This window comes from Rhagoletis zephyria, unplaced genomic scaffold, assembly GCF_001687245.7.
Source record: "Rhagoletis zephyria isolate East Lansing unplaced genomic scaffold, Rhagoletis_zephyria_1.1 Rzeph_scaffold_00061, whole genome shotgun sequence".
In the NCBI taxonomy this organism is placed as follows: domain Eukaryota; kingdom Metazoa; phylum Arthropoda; class Insecta; order Diptera; family Tephritidae; genus Rhagoletis; species Rhagoletis zephyria.
This window is the reverse complement of record NW_016157145.1, coordinates 395,794-412,058: the sequence shown is the minus strand read 5'-3', so window position 1 is coordinate 412,058 and position 16,265 is coordinate 395,794. Positions and strand designations below refer to the sequence as shown.

The window sequence follows — 16,265 nt, the reverse complement described above, 5'->3', positions numbered from 1 at the left end:
CCTTGTGGAGATTACAGAAGACTTAATTGCATTACTATTCCAGATCGTTATCCGTTACCTCACATTCATGATTTGACTATTGATTTAAAAAATAAACAAATTTTTTCCAAAATTGATCTTGTTCGTGCGTATCATCAAATACCGATGGTTGAAGAAGATATACATAAAACAGCAATTACTACACCATTTGGAATGTTTGAGTTCGTACGGATGCCTTTTGGTCTACGAAACAGTGCACAAACATTTCAACGTTTTATTAATGAAGGTTCAGGTTTAGAATTTGTATTTGCCTATATTGACGATATTCTTGTTGCAAGTGATAATCAAGTTCAGCATAATGAGCATTTAAAATCTGTTTTTGAAAGACTTGGAAAATATAACTTGAATATTAAACCTAGTAAATGCATTTTCGGAACAATTAAATTCGATTTTCTTAGTTATGAAATTTCAAGTGAAGGAATAAGACCTTCTTTCGAACGAGTTGAGGCAATAACTAATTTTGAAAAACCACTTTCAATAAATAAATTACAAAAATTTCTAGGTATGGTGAATTATTACCATAGATATGTTAAAATGTTAGCAGCAGAACTTAGTCCTCTGCACGAAATTTTAACATTAGCAACTAAAAATAAACTTAAACAATTAAATTTGACAGCAAATACAACTACAGCTTTTGAAAATGTGAAGAAACTTTTTACACAGAAAACTTTACTCATTTTGATAAAAACGGCAATTTATCACTTGCCGTAGACGCATCGAATGTAGCAATCGGTGCGGTTTTACAACAAATTAGTAACATTTTAGAACCACTTGCATATTTTTCAAGAAAATTATTTTCTACAGAAATTAATTACTTTACATTTGATAGAGAACTTTTAGCGATATACAATTCAATTAAACATTTTAAACATTTTCTAGATGGTAGAACATTTAGAACCTTTAACTCATATTCTAAATTCTAAATCAGACAGATCACCTCGACAAATTCGACACTTAGAGTACATTGCACAATTTACAGACGACATTCAATACATTTCTGGAAAAGAAAACATAGTTGCTGATACCTTTTCACGTATTCCAGATGTTAACATGATTTTAGCCCAAGACATAAATTTTCAAACATTATTCGAGGAACAACAAAAAGATCAAACACTTTATGACATAATATCTGACCAAAATTCCAACAGTAATTAAAAGAAATTAATATTCCAGTACTTAATCTTAATATTTGGTGTGAAATCTCTCAACAACCTTTTAGACCATTTGTTCCTAATTCTATGATAAAAAAACATTTTTGATAAAATTCGTTTTTTATCACATCCAAGTGTCCGTACAACTAGACGATTGATTCAATCAAAATATTTTTGGCCTAATATGCGCAGAGAAATCAATAATTGGACTTCTGCTTGTATAAGTTGTCAAAAATCTAAAATTTCTAAACATACTATACAACATATTCATATGGATCTTGTTGGTCCATTACCTGTGTCAAAAGAAAATCGTTACATTTTAACTATCATTGGCCAGAAGCATATCCACTTAGGGATATTTCAGCAAATTCTATAGCAACAACATTCGTTCACAATTACGTTCCTCGTTTTGGCATTCCTCTTTATATAACAGTAGATCAAGGATCACAATTTACATCAAAATTGTTTACAGAATTAACTAAATTGTTAGGATCACATAAAATTCATACGTCTCCATATCATCCCCAATCAAACGGGATGATTGAAAGATTTCATAGGACATTAAAGACTGCTATTACTGCTTCGGAGGATTCTACTCACTGGTCTGAAATTCTTTCTTGGATATTATTAGGATTACGTACGTCTGTTAAAGAAGATTTAAAATGCTCTTCTGCAGAATTAGTTTATGGACAAACATTAAGATTACCAGCTGAATTAGTTGTTACGAACAGTTATAATAATGAAGTTGATAATACAGATGAAACTCTTTCTAAGCTAAGAAAATATTTTTAAAATGTTAGATCATAGGTTGTACATCACAATAAAGAATACTCTTTTGTTCCTAAAAATTTGGATACTTGTGAGTACGTTTTTGTTAAAGTTATTCACAAGTCAAATTTGCAATCACCTTATGAAGGACCATTTAAAATTATTTCGAAAAATGACAAAGTATTCAAAATTCAACATGGAAATATGATTAAAACGGTTTCAATAGATTTACTCAAACCTGCAAATATAATTTCTGATACAACAAAAAAATTTAATTCACTAACAATTCCAAATACAAAAAAGAAAATAACATTTAACATTAATTAATTTATTGTTTTACTGGAGGGGGAGTATATGTAGGGTATTTTACCTAAATGTTTTTACACTTGTTTAAATTCTTGAAGTTAAATTTATTGTTCTATGAATTTGTTTGTTATTAGAAAAGAAAATTCTTGATGATTAATAAACTAGCTTTCAAACAAGAAAGAAATAAATATTTTTAAATTGAATATCATATTTTATGATAAGTATATGTAGGGTATTTTACTTGTATGTTTTTATACTTGTTTAAATTCTTGATTTTCAGTTTATGGTTCTATGAATTTGTTTGTTGTTAAAAAGAAAATTTTGGATTATTAATAAATAAACTTTCAACGAGATCAAACAAAAAAGGAAATACAATTTTTAATAAAATATCATATCTTGATATACATGGTTCCATAATAATGATTCCAGTATCTTTATTTATGTATATTGTATCTATCAATATCTTATAAAGAGAAGTGTAAATTTTTTTTATCTAAAACTAATAAAGTTAGAACAGGAGGATGTGGTAGTTAACATATTAGGCCTTGACATATATTTTTTCAAAAATAAATATTGGAAATTCCCAAGGATATTCAAGGATAAACTTTTAAAAGGACATTTTCAATACTTAGGGCGTGTGTGAATCGGTAACAAAGTTTTATGGGGAAAGCTGTTGAATAATATTTTTACTATGGTGAGACAGTTTTGCCAATCTGCTGTGTGAAATGGAATCTCTTTGACAGCAGTAAATTTTTGATAACCGCAGATTTATTCGGAATAAACTATTACAAATTGAAGTGAAATTAATATTTTCAGAAAACATCTACCATCATTGATTGCAATTCATCAATTTAAGCTTTTGTTTTACGAAAAATTACAAACAGCAACAATCTTTGCGAATGTCAAAATTTTCTATGCATATGTCAAAAATTTCACTAGCCTCATGAGCTACTGAAATTTTATTTACATCATACTTGTCAAAAATTTACTTGCCGCGAACTTTGTTACCGATTCACACACGTCCTTATTCGTCCTGGTGCACCCAAAAATTAAATTTGTTTTCTATTCTACAGAATTATTCCTTTTAATTGATACCCATATTGTTATTCAACAATACACCGCATCTTTTAATTAATTTTTTTATTCAATCATATTCTAAAAATTTTAGTCCTTTTAAAAAAATACTGACGTCAGAGAGAAAAAGTAAAAACGCAGTTTTACTAAATTTGGCCCCCAGTTTTGTGAATATATTGATTTTTTTCGTGTGTTAAATTGACTGTCGCACGGTGTAACTCTTAAACTGATAATTTCATTGCAAAACATTGTATAACAAGTTCATAGGGATTTCGAAGACCTCTAAACTTGTGGAGAGCTTTTTGTGGTGATATAATCAAAACCGGATATTTTTGGAAAAAATTGAAAATGCAGTTTTCCCGATTTGAAAAAAAACGATAACTTCTACTTTTTTATTTTTGACCTCATATTCAGATTCTGTGAGTATCTTACACAGCAAATAACTATAAAACTTACGATTTTCAAATATTTTGTTAAAACTTTTTTTCCTGAATGCATATGGGGTTTTCTAAATTTTCAAATGCAACGTACAACTAATTAGAGTTATCATATTCGTATGAAATTTTGCACAGCTCAATTTTAGACAAAAGGACATCTTTTTCCGCTGGGCAAAACATTTTTTTTTTTAACGAGTGGCCTAATGTACATACCAGGGATGTTGCGAATGTGGAATTTTAGACATCCGCGGATGCGAATGCGGATGCGGATGTTTAAACGCTAACATCCGCGGATGCAGATGCGAATGCGAATGTCAAGTATTTTTATACCTGAGCGCACTTGTGCACAAGAGTATTATAACTTTGTTCACATAACGGTTGTTTGTAACAGGCAAAACGAATCGAAATAGATATAGACAAATGTATACATAAATGATCAGAATGAAAAGAGAAATCGATTAAGCGGTGACTGTCTGTCCGTCCGTCCGTCTGTGCACACGATAACTCGAGTACAAATTGAGATATCTTAACGAAACGTGGTATGTGTACTTCTTTTGAGCGTAGGACGGATGGTATTGAAAATAGACAAAATCGGACGATAACCACGCTTACCTCCCATACAACGGTAGTTTTCAGAAATACGAAAACTGCGATATTTTAGTAACTACTGAAGCTTATTCACTCAAAATTGATATTTACAATCATTTTTAGGAATATTATAAATTTTTGGAAAATGGGCGTAGCCACGCCCGCTTATGATTACATGTGTATACCTTGGGAACCGCTTCGCCAATTTCTCCCAAACTTGACACAGTTGCTGGCCTTCACAAAACATACCAAACGGCTGAAAATTTAAAAAATCGGATAATAACCATGCCCACATCCCATATAACGGTAATTTAGAGAAATACGAAAGCTTCGATAAATCAGTAAGTACTGGAGCTAATTTATTCAAGATTGATGTTTGCAATAATTCTTTAGCAAAAAATACGCTTATAATAAAATGTTGGAAAATGGGCGTGACCCCACCCACTTATAATCACATATGTGTATCTCGGTAACCGTTGGATCAATGTGTACCAAACTCGGTACGATTATTGTGATTGCCACATAAAGGAAAAACGTTGAAAGTTATCGAAATCGGACTAAAATTACGCCCACTTTTTCATAACGGTAAATTTCAGAAATGCTTGAAACTTCGATATTTCGAAATTTAATGACGATAATTTTACCCAAACAATCCCTTGAAAAGAAGTAACATTATTATTGAATTTTGGAAAATGGGCGTGATGCCGCCCACATATATCTATATAAGTTTATCTCATTATATCTAACTGAACATTCTATCGAAGATGTTTGAAATAGGGGTAATCGCACCCTTGCTTACCATGTAGCGGTAGTTTTCGGAAAGGTGAAAAAACAATATTGAATACTTGCGGCTCCGCCCGAACTTGGACTTTTTTACTTGTTAAGAAATAGTTTAGGCGAATAAATTAGGTGATTTAGTTAAATATAAAATGTTAAAGTTAGTAATTTTTAATAATGTTTTTTTTTAGTACTTGAATTTAAAAATTGGAACATTGTATCCAATAAAAAGTTTTTAAAGGGTCGTAAATCAGGGCCACTAAATAACAAACTTGAAAAACTTGAAACTTGACAAAATTGTAAATTCTTTTCGATTGACGCTGCACCAGTCGAGAGGACTTTCAGTTATATTTATTGTTTTTTTTTATAGCGGTGCAATAATTCTTTTTTGAGAATAGCATCGGGCTGCAAATGTCGGATGTATCCTCCTGACTTTCATCTTCACAATCTACTATCATGGCAAGATCGTTGTTTAAACACCGTTGTTTTCCAAAGAATTCTTCATTCTCATTCTTTTGGTTGTTTCTGAATTTGGAGAACCTGTAACGTCAACAGCGTTTTTCGATTTTAGTTTTTGTAATTCATTTTTAATCCTTTCTTCTGTGACTGCACAATATTCCAGGGACCGAAAATAACAGTTATTTTTTACCAGTTAAACTTGGCCTAATATTTTTTATTCCGAAATAAAAGTTTTTTCTGGATAATAAACAAACAGCTTATCAAAATTAAACAAATTTAATATCATGTGAAAGGGGACTGAAATAGCTTTTAAACAGAAATAACGAACGAAGGTTACCACCTCTATTTATATTTTTTTATATCGTTTAATACTAAAGAAATTCATATACCGGTTTGTTCTATGGTAATTAATTAACATTTTTTATTGAAATCTTTTTCAATAGGTGGCTTTGCTTGTTTAGACATTTCAGTTCTAAAGCAATTTAAGTCCTCTTTCATTTGATACCAAACTTGTTTAATTTGGATAATTGATTATTATCCGGAAAGGACTTTTAGTTGTGAATAAAAAATATTTGGCCAAGTTTAACTCGTAAAAAATAACTGTTATTTTCGGTCCCTTCAATATTCGCATTCGCAAAAGATCCGCATTGATTAATGCGAATGCGAATGCGAATGTTAGAATTAATGCGGAAGTTCCGCGGCTGCGATTGCGAATGCGAATATTCGCAACAACCCTGGTACATACATCTTTCATTTATGCAAACATTTTAAAAATTTCTGCAAAGTTTCACCAAAACTTCAAACTTTTTAATCAGAAACTTTAGAAAAAATGTTGGTGTGCAGTTATATAGCACTTTAAATTGCAGTATTATGAAGTTCAAGTGTCACACTGCTGAAAATCACGCTGATTTTTTCCAATTTTTTTCGCTGGCTGTAACTTGTCCATAAAAGAAAATTGTCGAACAAACTTTGTATGGCAACTTTGTATCTCAAAAATCAACAGGATTTTTTACCAACTTGAAACTTGCCCCTCATTGCACTACAATTTAATGGGCTACAAAAACGCATTCCAAAATTTTTTCTAAAGATTCTGATTAAAAAGTTTGAAATTTTTATAAAACTTTGCAAATTTTTTTTTAATTTTTTTAGTTTGAAATGTGAATTTTTTATGGTGTTTATTGGAGTTGACTGTACACTAATCGACAAGTGTGTGTTTTAGCAAAACTATCGCGAATTTTCTCATGAAACTTTACGAGGATGATAAGAAACAGATATCGTTACATAAATTCTCGCTATTTTCACTTTGTGTATACTAGTATTTAAGTTATTTGTTATTTAAATTGTTTGCACTTCCACTAGCAAATTTTCATATAAATAGTGCAGCTATCACTTATACTTTCATAGATATACGAGCTTTGCATTGTTCATGTGTATTTTGTATACAATAAAAGTATTTTATTTTATGTTTTAACAACATAAAACGCAATTAGTAATTTCGCTACTTTTGTTCAACGAAGTAAACAAGCAAAGAAATCAAAATGGCTGTAATGGTGAACAAAAAGGTTGTTGTAGCCGCTACAACAACAACAACAACCAGATGTTCGAAAATTAAATACACTAAAATGAAGGGATGTTCAACAATCTACTTTTGTTTCACAATTATCTCGATAATATTAGGGAATAAATGAGTATAATGTGTTTTTTTAAATATGTTAAACAGTGAGCTCTGCGCAAAAGGTTATCAGCCCTTCTTCTACGGCAGCACAGAAAGGAGAATTCTACTTAGAGGGGGTTATATTTAATCCCAAAGCGCGGCCGAAGGCCGCCTACGCAGAAAGGTGTTCTTTCAAAGAGGTGTTCAACCTCTCTTCTTCGGCAACACAGAAATGAGAATTCTACTTAGTGAGAGTTATAATCCTTAAGCGCGGCCGAAGGCCGTCTACGCAGAAAGGTGTTCTCTGCAAAAGGAGTTTAGCCCCACTTCTTCGGCAACACAGAAAGGAGAATTCTACTTAGTGAGGGTTATAATCAGTGTTGCCACTATTGGTATTTTCCAACCAAATTTGGTCGCTTCTTTTTCATTTGGTAGGTTGGTCGGCAAAGTAAGGTTTTGGTCGGATAGTTGTATTAAATTTTTAAATTCTTGATTATCTATACATAGTATAAAGGAAAGTCGAGATTCTTTGTACGCGGTAATCTCGAAAACTACTGAACGGATTTTGACGAGATTTTCTCCAATATACTTTGTATTGATAGGAGAGTGACCTTTTTCATTTAGAATTTTAGTAGGGTTGCCACCTGTCTAAAAAACTGTAAGATCCGAAAGGTTCTCTGGATTAAAAAAGTTGAGGTGTCAAATGAAAGGGATGAGCCTCTAGAAAATCACAAATGTTTTATTTGTTTGAATAGGGTTGCCACCTGTTGATAAAATTACTATATACAATCATAATAAGCGTAGGCATCAGTTCTGCACCGTCGCAGTCAAACGTAAAGACTTTGCGTTCCTGCTCCGCCTTTGCATTAGTGTGTGCGTTGTGCATTAGACACGTTGAAGTAAGTTGAAACCAGATTTTTGTTTGTTAAAAACCTAAAACACCATTTATTTGCAGATTTTTTGTATGCTTCTGCTGTGCTGCGTTCCTGCTCCACCCGTGTATTAGATTGCTGCGTTCCTGTTAACATACATATCGTCGCTTAAAGTACAAAACCGCGTCACTGACATTTGCTGCTAAAACTTGGATTCGCTCACACAAGTTCTTGGCTCAATCCTTATCCATTCTTCCTGAAATATACTAGCCAAAATGCGATTGCTTTTTACAAAAAGATAACCATTTTGAAATATGAGTGTTTTTACTCTCTAGAAAATAATTTATGCAACCTCGCATACGTGAGTTTGCACTATCTCAATACGCTGTTTTGCATTTTATTGATACACGGTTTTGTACTTTATACGACGATATGTAGATGTATGTACATGTATATCACATATATTGACTTAGATATGTATACACAATTAATGATGTGTATATAAATTTTTTTATATTGAAACTAGATAAGTATATAGTATGTTATTATTATTATTCGGTTCAAAAAAGTCCTATCTCAAATGAAAATACTTCGAAAATGTGCTGAGATAGGGCGTTTTTGAATCGTCAGCTGAGATAGGGTGTTTTGAACCGAGCTCTGAGATAGGGCATTTTTGACATTTTCATTCCCACGACAGCCGGTTCTACGTACCGGAATGACTCGGGTTTCACCCGACCAAGGGCTGTTGTTTCGGCGATCTAACCCCGTTTAGGTCGGCGAAGTATCTCAGAAGTTGTCCGTCCATAGGGCAACATTCACTACTCATTCTCCTACTCAGGGCTGGCATCGAGTCAAACCCTGGGCCAGAAATATACACCTGCTGTGTATGCCGAAGACGTTTACACCACAACTCCACCTCAGTCAAGTGTAATGCCTGCGAGGGGTGGAGTCACCTCAGGGTCTGCTCGGGACTACGGACACACAGACAGTGGACCACGTCGTACGTGGCCCCCTGTTGCTCAAATAGAGCAGCCTTCACGGCAACCCATAGTCCGCCCGTGCAGCCCCACACACTCACACAGCAACCACACACAGTCGCCACAACACAACAACATACCACAGCCACCACAGACCACATAACACACACAACCGCACCACCACCCACACGCCGCCGCCAACAACTCTTGGTTCCCCCTACAATCTGCACGGTATGTCAGACCAGAATATTCCGTAATGTGACATCAGTCAAGTGCAACACCTGCCTTGGCTGGTGCCACTTTAGGGCATGTTCAGGTCTGCGCACCACGCGAGATTGGACGGGGAACTTCGAGGGCCCGTGTTGCGCTGCTCGGTCGCTGACATCAATTGCGACGCCCCCCACTACCACCACAGGGAGGCAATCACCCCAGCAGCACACACTGCCAACGGCGGCTAGAACATACACCTCACTCACACCCCACATCACAACACGTCTCCCGAACCACATGAAGCTCCTCCAATTCAACTGTAACGGGCTACAGAGCAAGATTGAGGAGATAACCGCCTTTATGTGTCGGCATGGTATATTAATAGCTGCGGTCCAAGAGACGAAGTTGCACAGCAATTCAACTTTGTTGAATTGTGCCGGGTACAACGTGCACCGTCGAGATCGCGAGCGAGATAATGGTGGTGGCTTAGCGTTCATCACGCACCACACCGTGCAGTATCGTCTTATCGAAGCAGACATCGACCGCAGGGATACCACCCTAGAATGTCAGGGCATCGCTATCCGGTCAGGCGATGTCGAGCTCGAAATATTTAATATATACATACCCCCTGTCACCTGCTGCCCGGCAGGATATCACCCTGATATAGGTGCGCTCCTCAGAGGTGAAAACCGTATGGTAGTAGGTGACTTTAATGCGCACCACGATCTTTGGCACTCAAGCCTGTCAAACGATCGTAGGGGAACAGACTTGGCTGAGCAGATAGACGATTCGACATTCTGCACAATGAACGACGACGCACCCACCAGGATTATGGGTAACTGCAGTAGCTCGCCAGACATCACAATAGTCAGCGCTGGTCTGATAAACAGCATAACGTGGCGACCTATGCTGACTCTAGCATCAGACCATCTACCCATAGTCATCTCGATTGATAAACCAACCGACTTTGCCTCCGCCAAACACCGGACCTATGTCAACTTTTCTAAAGCTGACTGGAAAGGTTACGCGGAGTTTACTGAAAACACCTTCACATCGCTCCCCACACCAACCGACGTCCACCTCGGTGAACGTAAGTTCCGCAGGGCTATCACTGCTGCTGCAGCCCGCTTCATACCGGCAGGGTGCATATCGGACCCACGTCCAAACTTCCCTGCCGAAGCGGCTGTTTTAGCAAATGAGCGTGATAGCCTTCGTCAGGCCGATCCCGGAGATCCCCGTATCAGGGATCTCAACGCGGAGATTCGGCAACTTGTAAACGTACATAAGCGGAAGAAGTGGGAGGAGCATCTGAAGACTTGCAACTTCACCTCTGGTGTGAGCAAGCTTTGGTCAACCGTGAGGTCATTGTCTAATCCGACGAAGCACGACGACAGAGTCGAAATTTCCTTCGGCGACCATGCTTCGTCGGACCCGGAGCGATGCGCGAGCTATTTTAGCCGGCAGTTCATACTGCATCCTCCGGTGGACAAAGCCAAGCGTCGAGTGACCAGAAGGCTGCACAAACTGCCAACAAATTGTGCCCCCCTTGCTTTCACTTGCGGTGAAGTTCAGGTGGCCATCGGGAAGGCGAAAGCCTCCAAAGCCATGGGTCCCGACGGTATATGCATGCTGATGCTGAAAAATTTGGGTCCTGCGGGGGTAGCGTACCTAACGGAGGTCCTCAATTTGTCAATGGCCACTCTCATCATCCCAGACATCTGGAAGGTGGGGAGAGTGGTCCCACTGCTCAAACCGGGGAAACCTGCAAACAAAGGAGATTCGTATCGTCCGATTACACTCCTTTCCCCGGTAGCGAAGACACTCGAGGCCTTGCTACTCCCGTACTTCACAAATCACCTGACCCCAGCGAAGCATCAGCATGGTTTCCGTAAAGTGCACAGCACAACAACAGCACTTAACGCCATAAACACTCAGATAACTCGTGGCCTTAACCGTAACCGTCCCTGTGAGAGAACGATTCTAGTAGCGTTGGACTTGTCAAAGGCGTTTGACACCGTCTGCCATTCCACGCTACTAGAAGATATAGAGGCCTCCTCTCTCCCACAGAGGCTCAAACGGTGGTCGGCAAATTATCTAAGTGGTCGACATTCGTCGGTAATGTTCAGAGACAAAACGAGTAAGCAGCGAAAAATAAAACAGGGGGTTCCTCAGGGTGGTGTCCTTTCCCCGCTACTGTTTAACTTTTATATTTCAAAGCTCCCTCAACCACCAGAGGGAGTCTCGATTGTCTCCTATGCCGACGATTGCTCGATTATGGCGACTGGGAATGGAATTGATGACCTGTGTTCGAAAGTAAACGGCTATCTCTCCGAACTTTCTCGCTTCTTCACTGCAAAGTGTCTAGCCCTCTCCCCTACGAAATCCTCCGCGACCCTGTTCACAACCTGGACGAAGGAGGTCAGGCTACCGCTGGGGATTCACGTCGATGACACACCAATTCCGACGGTGAATAACCCCAAAATACTCGGAGTAACTTTCGACAGCCTGCTCTCCTTCTCTGCGCACTCAACCGCTATTGTCAATAAAGTACAGAGCCGCAACAAGGTCCTCAAGTCGCTAGCCGGCAGTACTTGGGGCAAAGACAAAGAAACGTTGCTGGCAACATACAAGGCAATAGGCCGGCCGGTTTTGAACTACGCAGCGCCAGTGTGGTCGCCTGGGACTAGTAGGACGCAGTGGACGAAGCTACAGACCGCACAAAACACCGCACTGAGGACAGCGACGGGATGCCTCCTGATGACGCCTGAACACCACCTGCACGGCGAGGCGCAAATGCTCCCGGTAAAGGAGCACAATATAATGCTCTGCAAGCAGTTCCTGATCGGGACCCACAGAAGTGGCCACCCGTGCAGACAGCTGCTTGCAGAGGAGCCCTCGCCTAGGCACGTCAGGAGGCATCTATATGAACTAACGGACGAAGTCCAGAGGTTCATTAAGCAACCTCTGGACCCGACAGCCTACAGACAGGCCTTGAACGGCATTCACGGGGACTCAGTCTCGAGTTATGTTGACTCTAGACCTGTGAATGCCGTTCTAGGCACACCACCCCCGGACATTGACGAGACGGAGCTTCATCTGCCTCGGGAGACGCGCACCACACTTGCACAACTTCGCTCCGGCTACTGCAGCAGGTTAAACTCCTACCTGAGTAGGCTGAATGAGGATGTGCCTAATGAATGTCCGGCATGCGGAGAGACCCCACATGACTCGAAACATCTCTTCGCATGCCCGGCAAACCCGACATCCCTAACGACCTTGTCCTTATGGGCAAACCCCGCAGAAGCTGCACGCTTCCTAGGGTTGCCGTTAGTGGAACTTGACGACAACGACTGAGATACCAACCGATCTGGGCGGGGTTGTTGTAGCCGCTACAACAACAACAACAACATAGGGCATTTTTCAATCAAATTCTAAAATAGGGCGTTTTCAGCCAAATTTTGAAATAGGGCGTTGAAAAGTTTTCTGATATCGGGCGTTTTCGACCTGGCTGCCGAGATAGGTCGATCTTCCACTCAGCCATCGATATATGGTCGCATTTTTCGTTATATGGAAGACGATTAAACACGATTTGTTTTTAATCGATTCTAAAAAAACAAAGGTAATTTTTAGCCACTTGAAACTTACATATAATTAGACTGAAATTGAAAGGGCTATAAAACTGAGTGCTCAAAAAAATGCTAACACTTCTGAGAAAAAAGTTTGAATTTTGGGTGAAAATTTGTTGTATTTTTTGTAGTTTTCTAAGAAGTTTTAAAATTGGGTTTATATGGGTTTTGTTAGAAGTTCAACTTTACTTTTGTTGCAAATTCTTAGAAATAAATAAATTAACATGAGAGGGAAATAATATCACTTTGAAATGGGGTTGCTATTGATATGACCGATACTGTATGTATATAATAAATTTTGTACAATTAAAAAAAAAGTGGATTTACTAAAATGAACACAACGTATTACATAATTATAAATTCTGAAATATGTCGTTAATTTCAAAAACAAATAAATAAAACATTAAAAACTAGTCAATGCTTGCTGTATGACACGAACTTGGATATACGTGAGCTTGGGTAATGTATAATTCCTTATATGATTCCTCAAAGTATCCCTTATATAACACTGTGGAACACCAAAAAAACCTTAGTGCGACTATATCAGGTTTAATAGCTGTTGGCCATACCAATAATGCCTCATACTCAGATTTACTAAATCAATTCGTGTTCTCCGAGAAAAAAAATTTTCACGATCCAAAAATCTGGAAAATCTTTTTTCTCCAAATTTTGAACATTTATCGTTTTTGGCCTATATTTTGTTGAAAATACCAACAAGCAAATATAGGGCAAAAAACGAAGAATTTTCAAAATTTTGAGAAAAGAATTTGGCCGCCATACTCAGATTTTTGAATCGTGGAATTTTTTTTCTCGAGAACACGAATTGATCTAGTAAAACTGAGTATGAGGCATTATTGGTATGGTCAACAGCTATCAAACCTGATATATGCGCACAAGAAGCCCATATGAAAGAGGGGGGCAAAAGATCACACGTAAATGAATTCCTCTATTTGGCCTGTACAATATAAGGGACACATTTCAAATTCATAAGGGATAATTTTCTTAGTGATGCCGCTCATAAAAGGAATTATATAAGCCATACTGTTCTAGCTGGGTATTCATCAGCTCGAAAATTTTAAGCATATTATCATATTCCTGTGAATAAAAATACGCCTAATTTTATTATTTTAATTATCTACAACTTTATGAGACTACCAAGCCATATATATACCTATTCTGATAATCGGAACGCTGTTGAGAAGGCATACAATTTAGTACTTTTTCAACTAAAAGGCTTTTTTTATTCCAGTTTTTCTTGTACTTCCAAAATACAATATTGACCTAAGGTAATTCGATTCCGAGCTGTCACAACGTACAATACCTTTCATTATTGCATCATGGTATAATAGATAGACTTTTATAAAAAAATAATAAAAATTCGATAAATAAAAGGCAAATAGTCAAAACTGGTCAAAATATCGCGCTCCTTTTATTTTGTGGAAAACTTTATGTTATGGAAACGGTTTTAAGGGGGTTACAAAATTTGCTTACCTCTTTTGCAATTTGATCCAATGCCTGATCTTCAGCATTTATGCGTGAATTGCATCGACGGCGACCAACAGCTCCACTGCTCTCCATAATCTCAAAGCTGGTATTTAAATATTGTACCAGTAAATGATTAACCTAGAAACAAACAAAAAATATTGCATGTAGTTGTTATGAACACACAATGGCATACAAATATATGTATTTGTAAATAAAAGACTTACATATAAGGAAACAAATTACTTGCTAATTAAAGTAATATATATCGTATTAAACAAGTTTTGATATTTTTCGATTTTTAGAATACATAATGCATTTGTATGTATGTATATATGTATTTCTTGGACATCGGTCAATTTCCGTATATTGGTAGATAAAAAAAATAGCCGGCCAGATTTTTTTAAGAATTCACAATATAAATGGAAGATCGCACTATTTGAGTTTTTAAGAGAAATATTTCAGTAATCATTTCAAAATAAAATTATACAAAGCAAAATTATTAAATAAGATATGGTTAACCAGATTTTCTCCGACAAAGGAAAATGTAACGAGATTAGCAAAATAGAACATCGCCTTCTATGGTGGTGGCGGCCGACACCTTTTACTAGTGGATATGGCAAGCTCTTATAGGATTTAGAAGCAGACATATGCACACATATCCGTGAATAACAAAAATATACTGGATGCAAAATACATGTATCCCCAATCAATTAAATATGTTTTCACTTTTATATGATTGCTTTATCTCGCTCCCAATTTATTCGCTTTCATCTATAATCGTCATTCCCGCCCCTACCCGTTGCATCTAAACTTCCAATCGCACTTCCTAACCATTCGCAATCTATAAATTCGACGTCTCACTCGACTAAAATCTACTTAATTTATTCCACTGAATATGCAACTAAAAATTCCAAACCAAAAGCCAGAAACATATGTACATTTAACTTACAAGCAAAGATGCTGGTCCTAAAATTAAAGTTTAAAGTATTTCACTTTATTTTTGCGTTCTCTTTCCGGAATTCTTCCGTCGATTTTTTGGGATTTTGACACACACACACTGACAGAAACAAAAGAGCTGATAAGCAGGGTTGCAGATGCATTTTACTGATAGTGTTACCAGAAAACTAAGATCTATTAATCGCAATGCCATATTGTAACAATAACGATAGTGTGGCGCAAGAATGATAGAATACAAGATTGCGCCGTCCTGGGCGTTGACATTTGTGTACCACAAGTAAACAAAGAATAGAGCGAAAAGAAGACCGAGTTGAAACTGCCAAAGCAGTTCACTTTACAGCGAAAAACGTGTTTTAATTTTGCTAAATGTGAAAATATTGCATTTTTCACCTAATCTATTAGAGAATAGTGAACATTTTAGTGCACTCCATTGCTTTACAATTGAGGCTGCTTCAGAAAACTGCAGCAGCATCTCTGCGGGATCGATTAGTTAACTTGCTAATGGAAGCTGCGTGGAGCAGAAACAAAATCCTTGTGAGGAAATGCTGTTAATATAATAATAGAGAAACATTTCGGGAACGGCTTTGCCGTGCTCTATGTACACAAAATGCAGCGATTCGTCTCAGCGCTACACTTGCATCTACGCTTCTTGCATCTTGACGGCTGTCGCAATATAACACACAGCACTTCATTGAAGAGTATTGTAAATTGTTTGTTGTACAATAAAGTTAATTGTACTACAATTTGGTCATCGATTGCATTTATTTAACAATCCAGCGATACGAACCGAGAGATTTGGGAAATCCGGATGAGGTTTAAGGGCTTTCGCACGAGGCGATTTTTCAGGCAACTTTTAGTTGAAAGCAAAAATCGTCTCGTCCGAAC

General features: G+C 37.3%; 1 protein-coding gene across 2 annotated transcripts in view; it reads right to left on the bottom strand.

Moving 5' to 3' along the window:
* Nucleotides 1-15,497, bottom strand: part of LOC108370426 (leucine-rich repeat flightless-interacting protein 2) — a 55,427-nt gene extending 39,930 nt beyond the window's left edge. Inside the window, exons 1-2 of one of the 2 annotated variants that reach the window (XM_017625771.1) lie at nt 15,373-15,497; nt 14,430-14,561 (exon numbers count right to left, since the gene is read on the bottom strand). In XM_017625771.1, coding sequence (XP_017481260.1) covers nt 14,430-14,516 — 87 coding nt within the window. In that variant the 5' untranslated portion in view covers nt 14,517-14,561; nt 15,373-15,497. The remainder of the gene's footprint in view (nt 1-14,429; nt 14,562-15,372) is intronic. The other variant, XM_017625775.1, reaches the window with a different exon arrangement.
* Between the last annotated feature and the right edge of the window lie 768 nt (nt 15,498-16,265).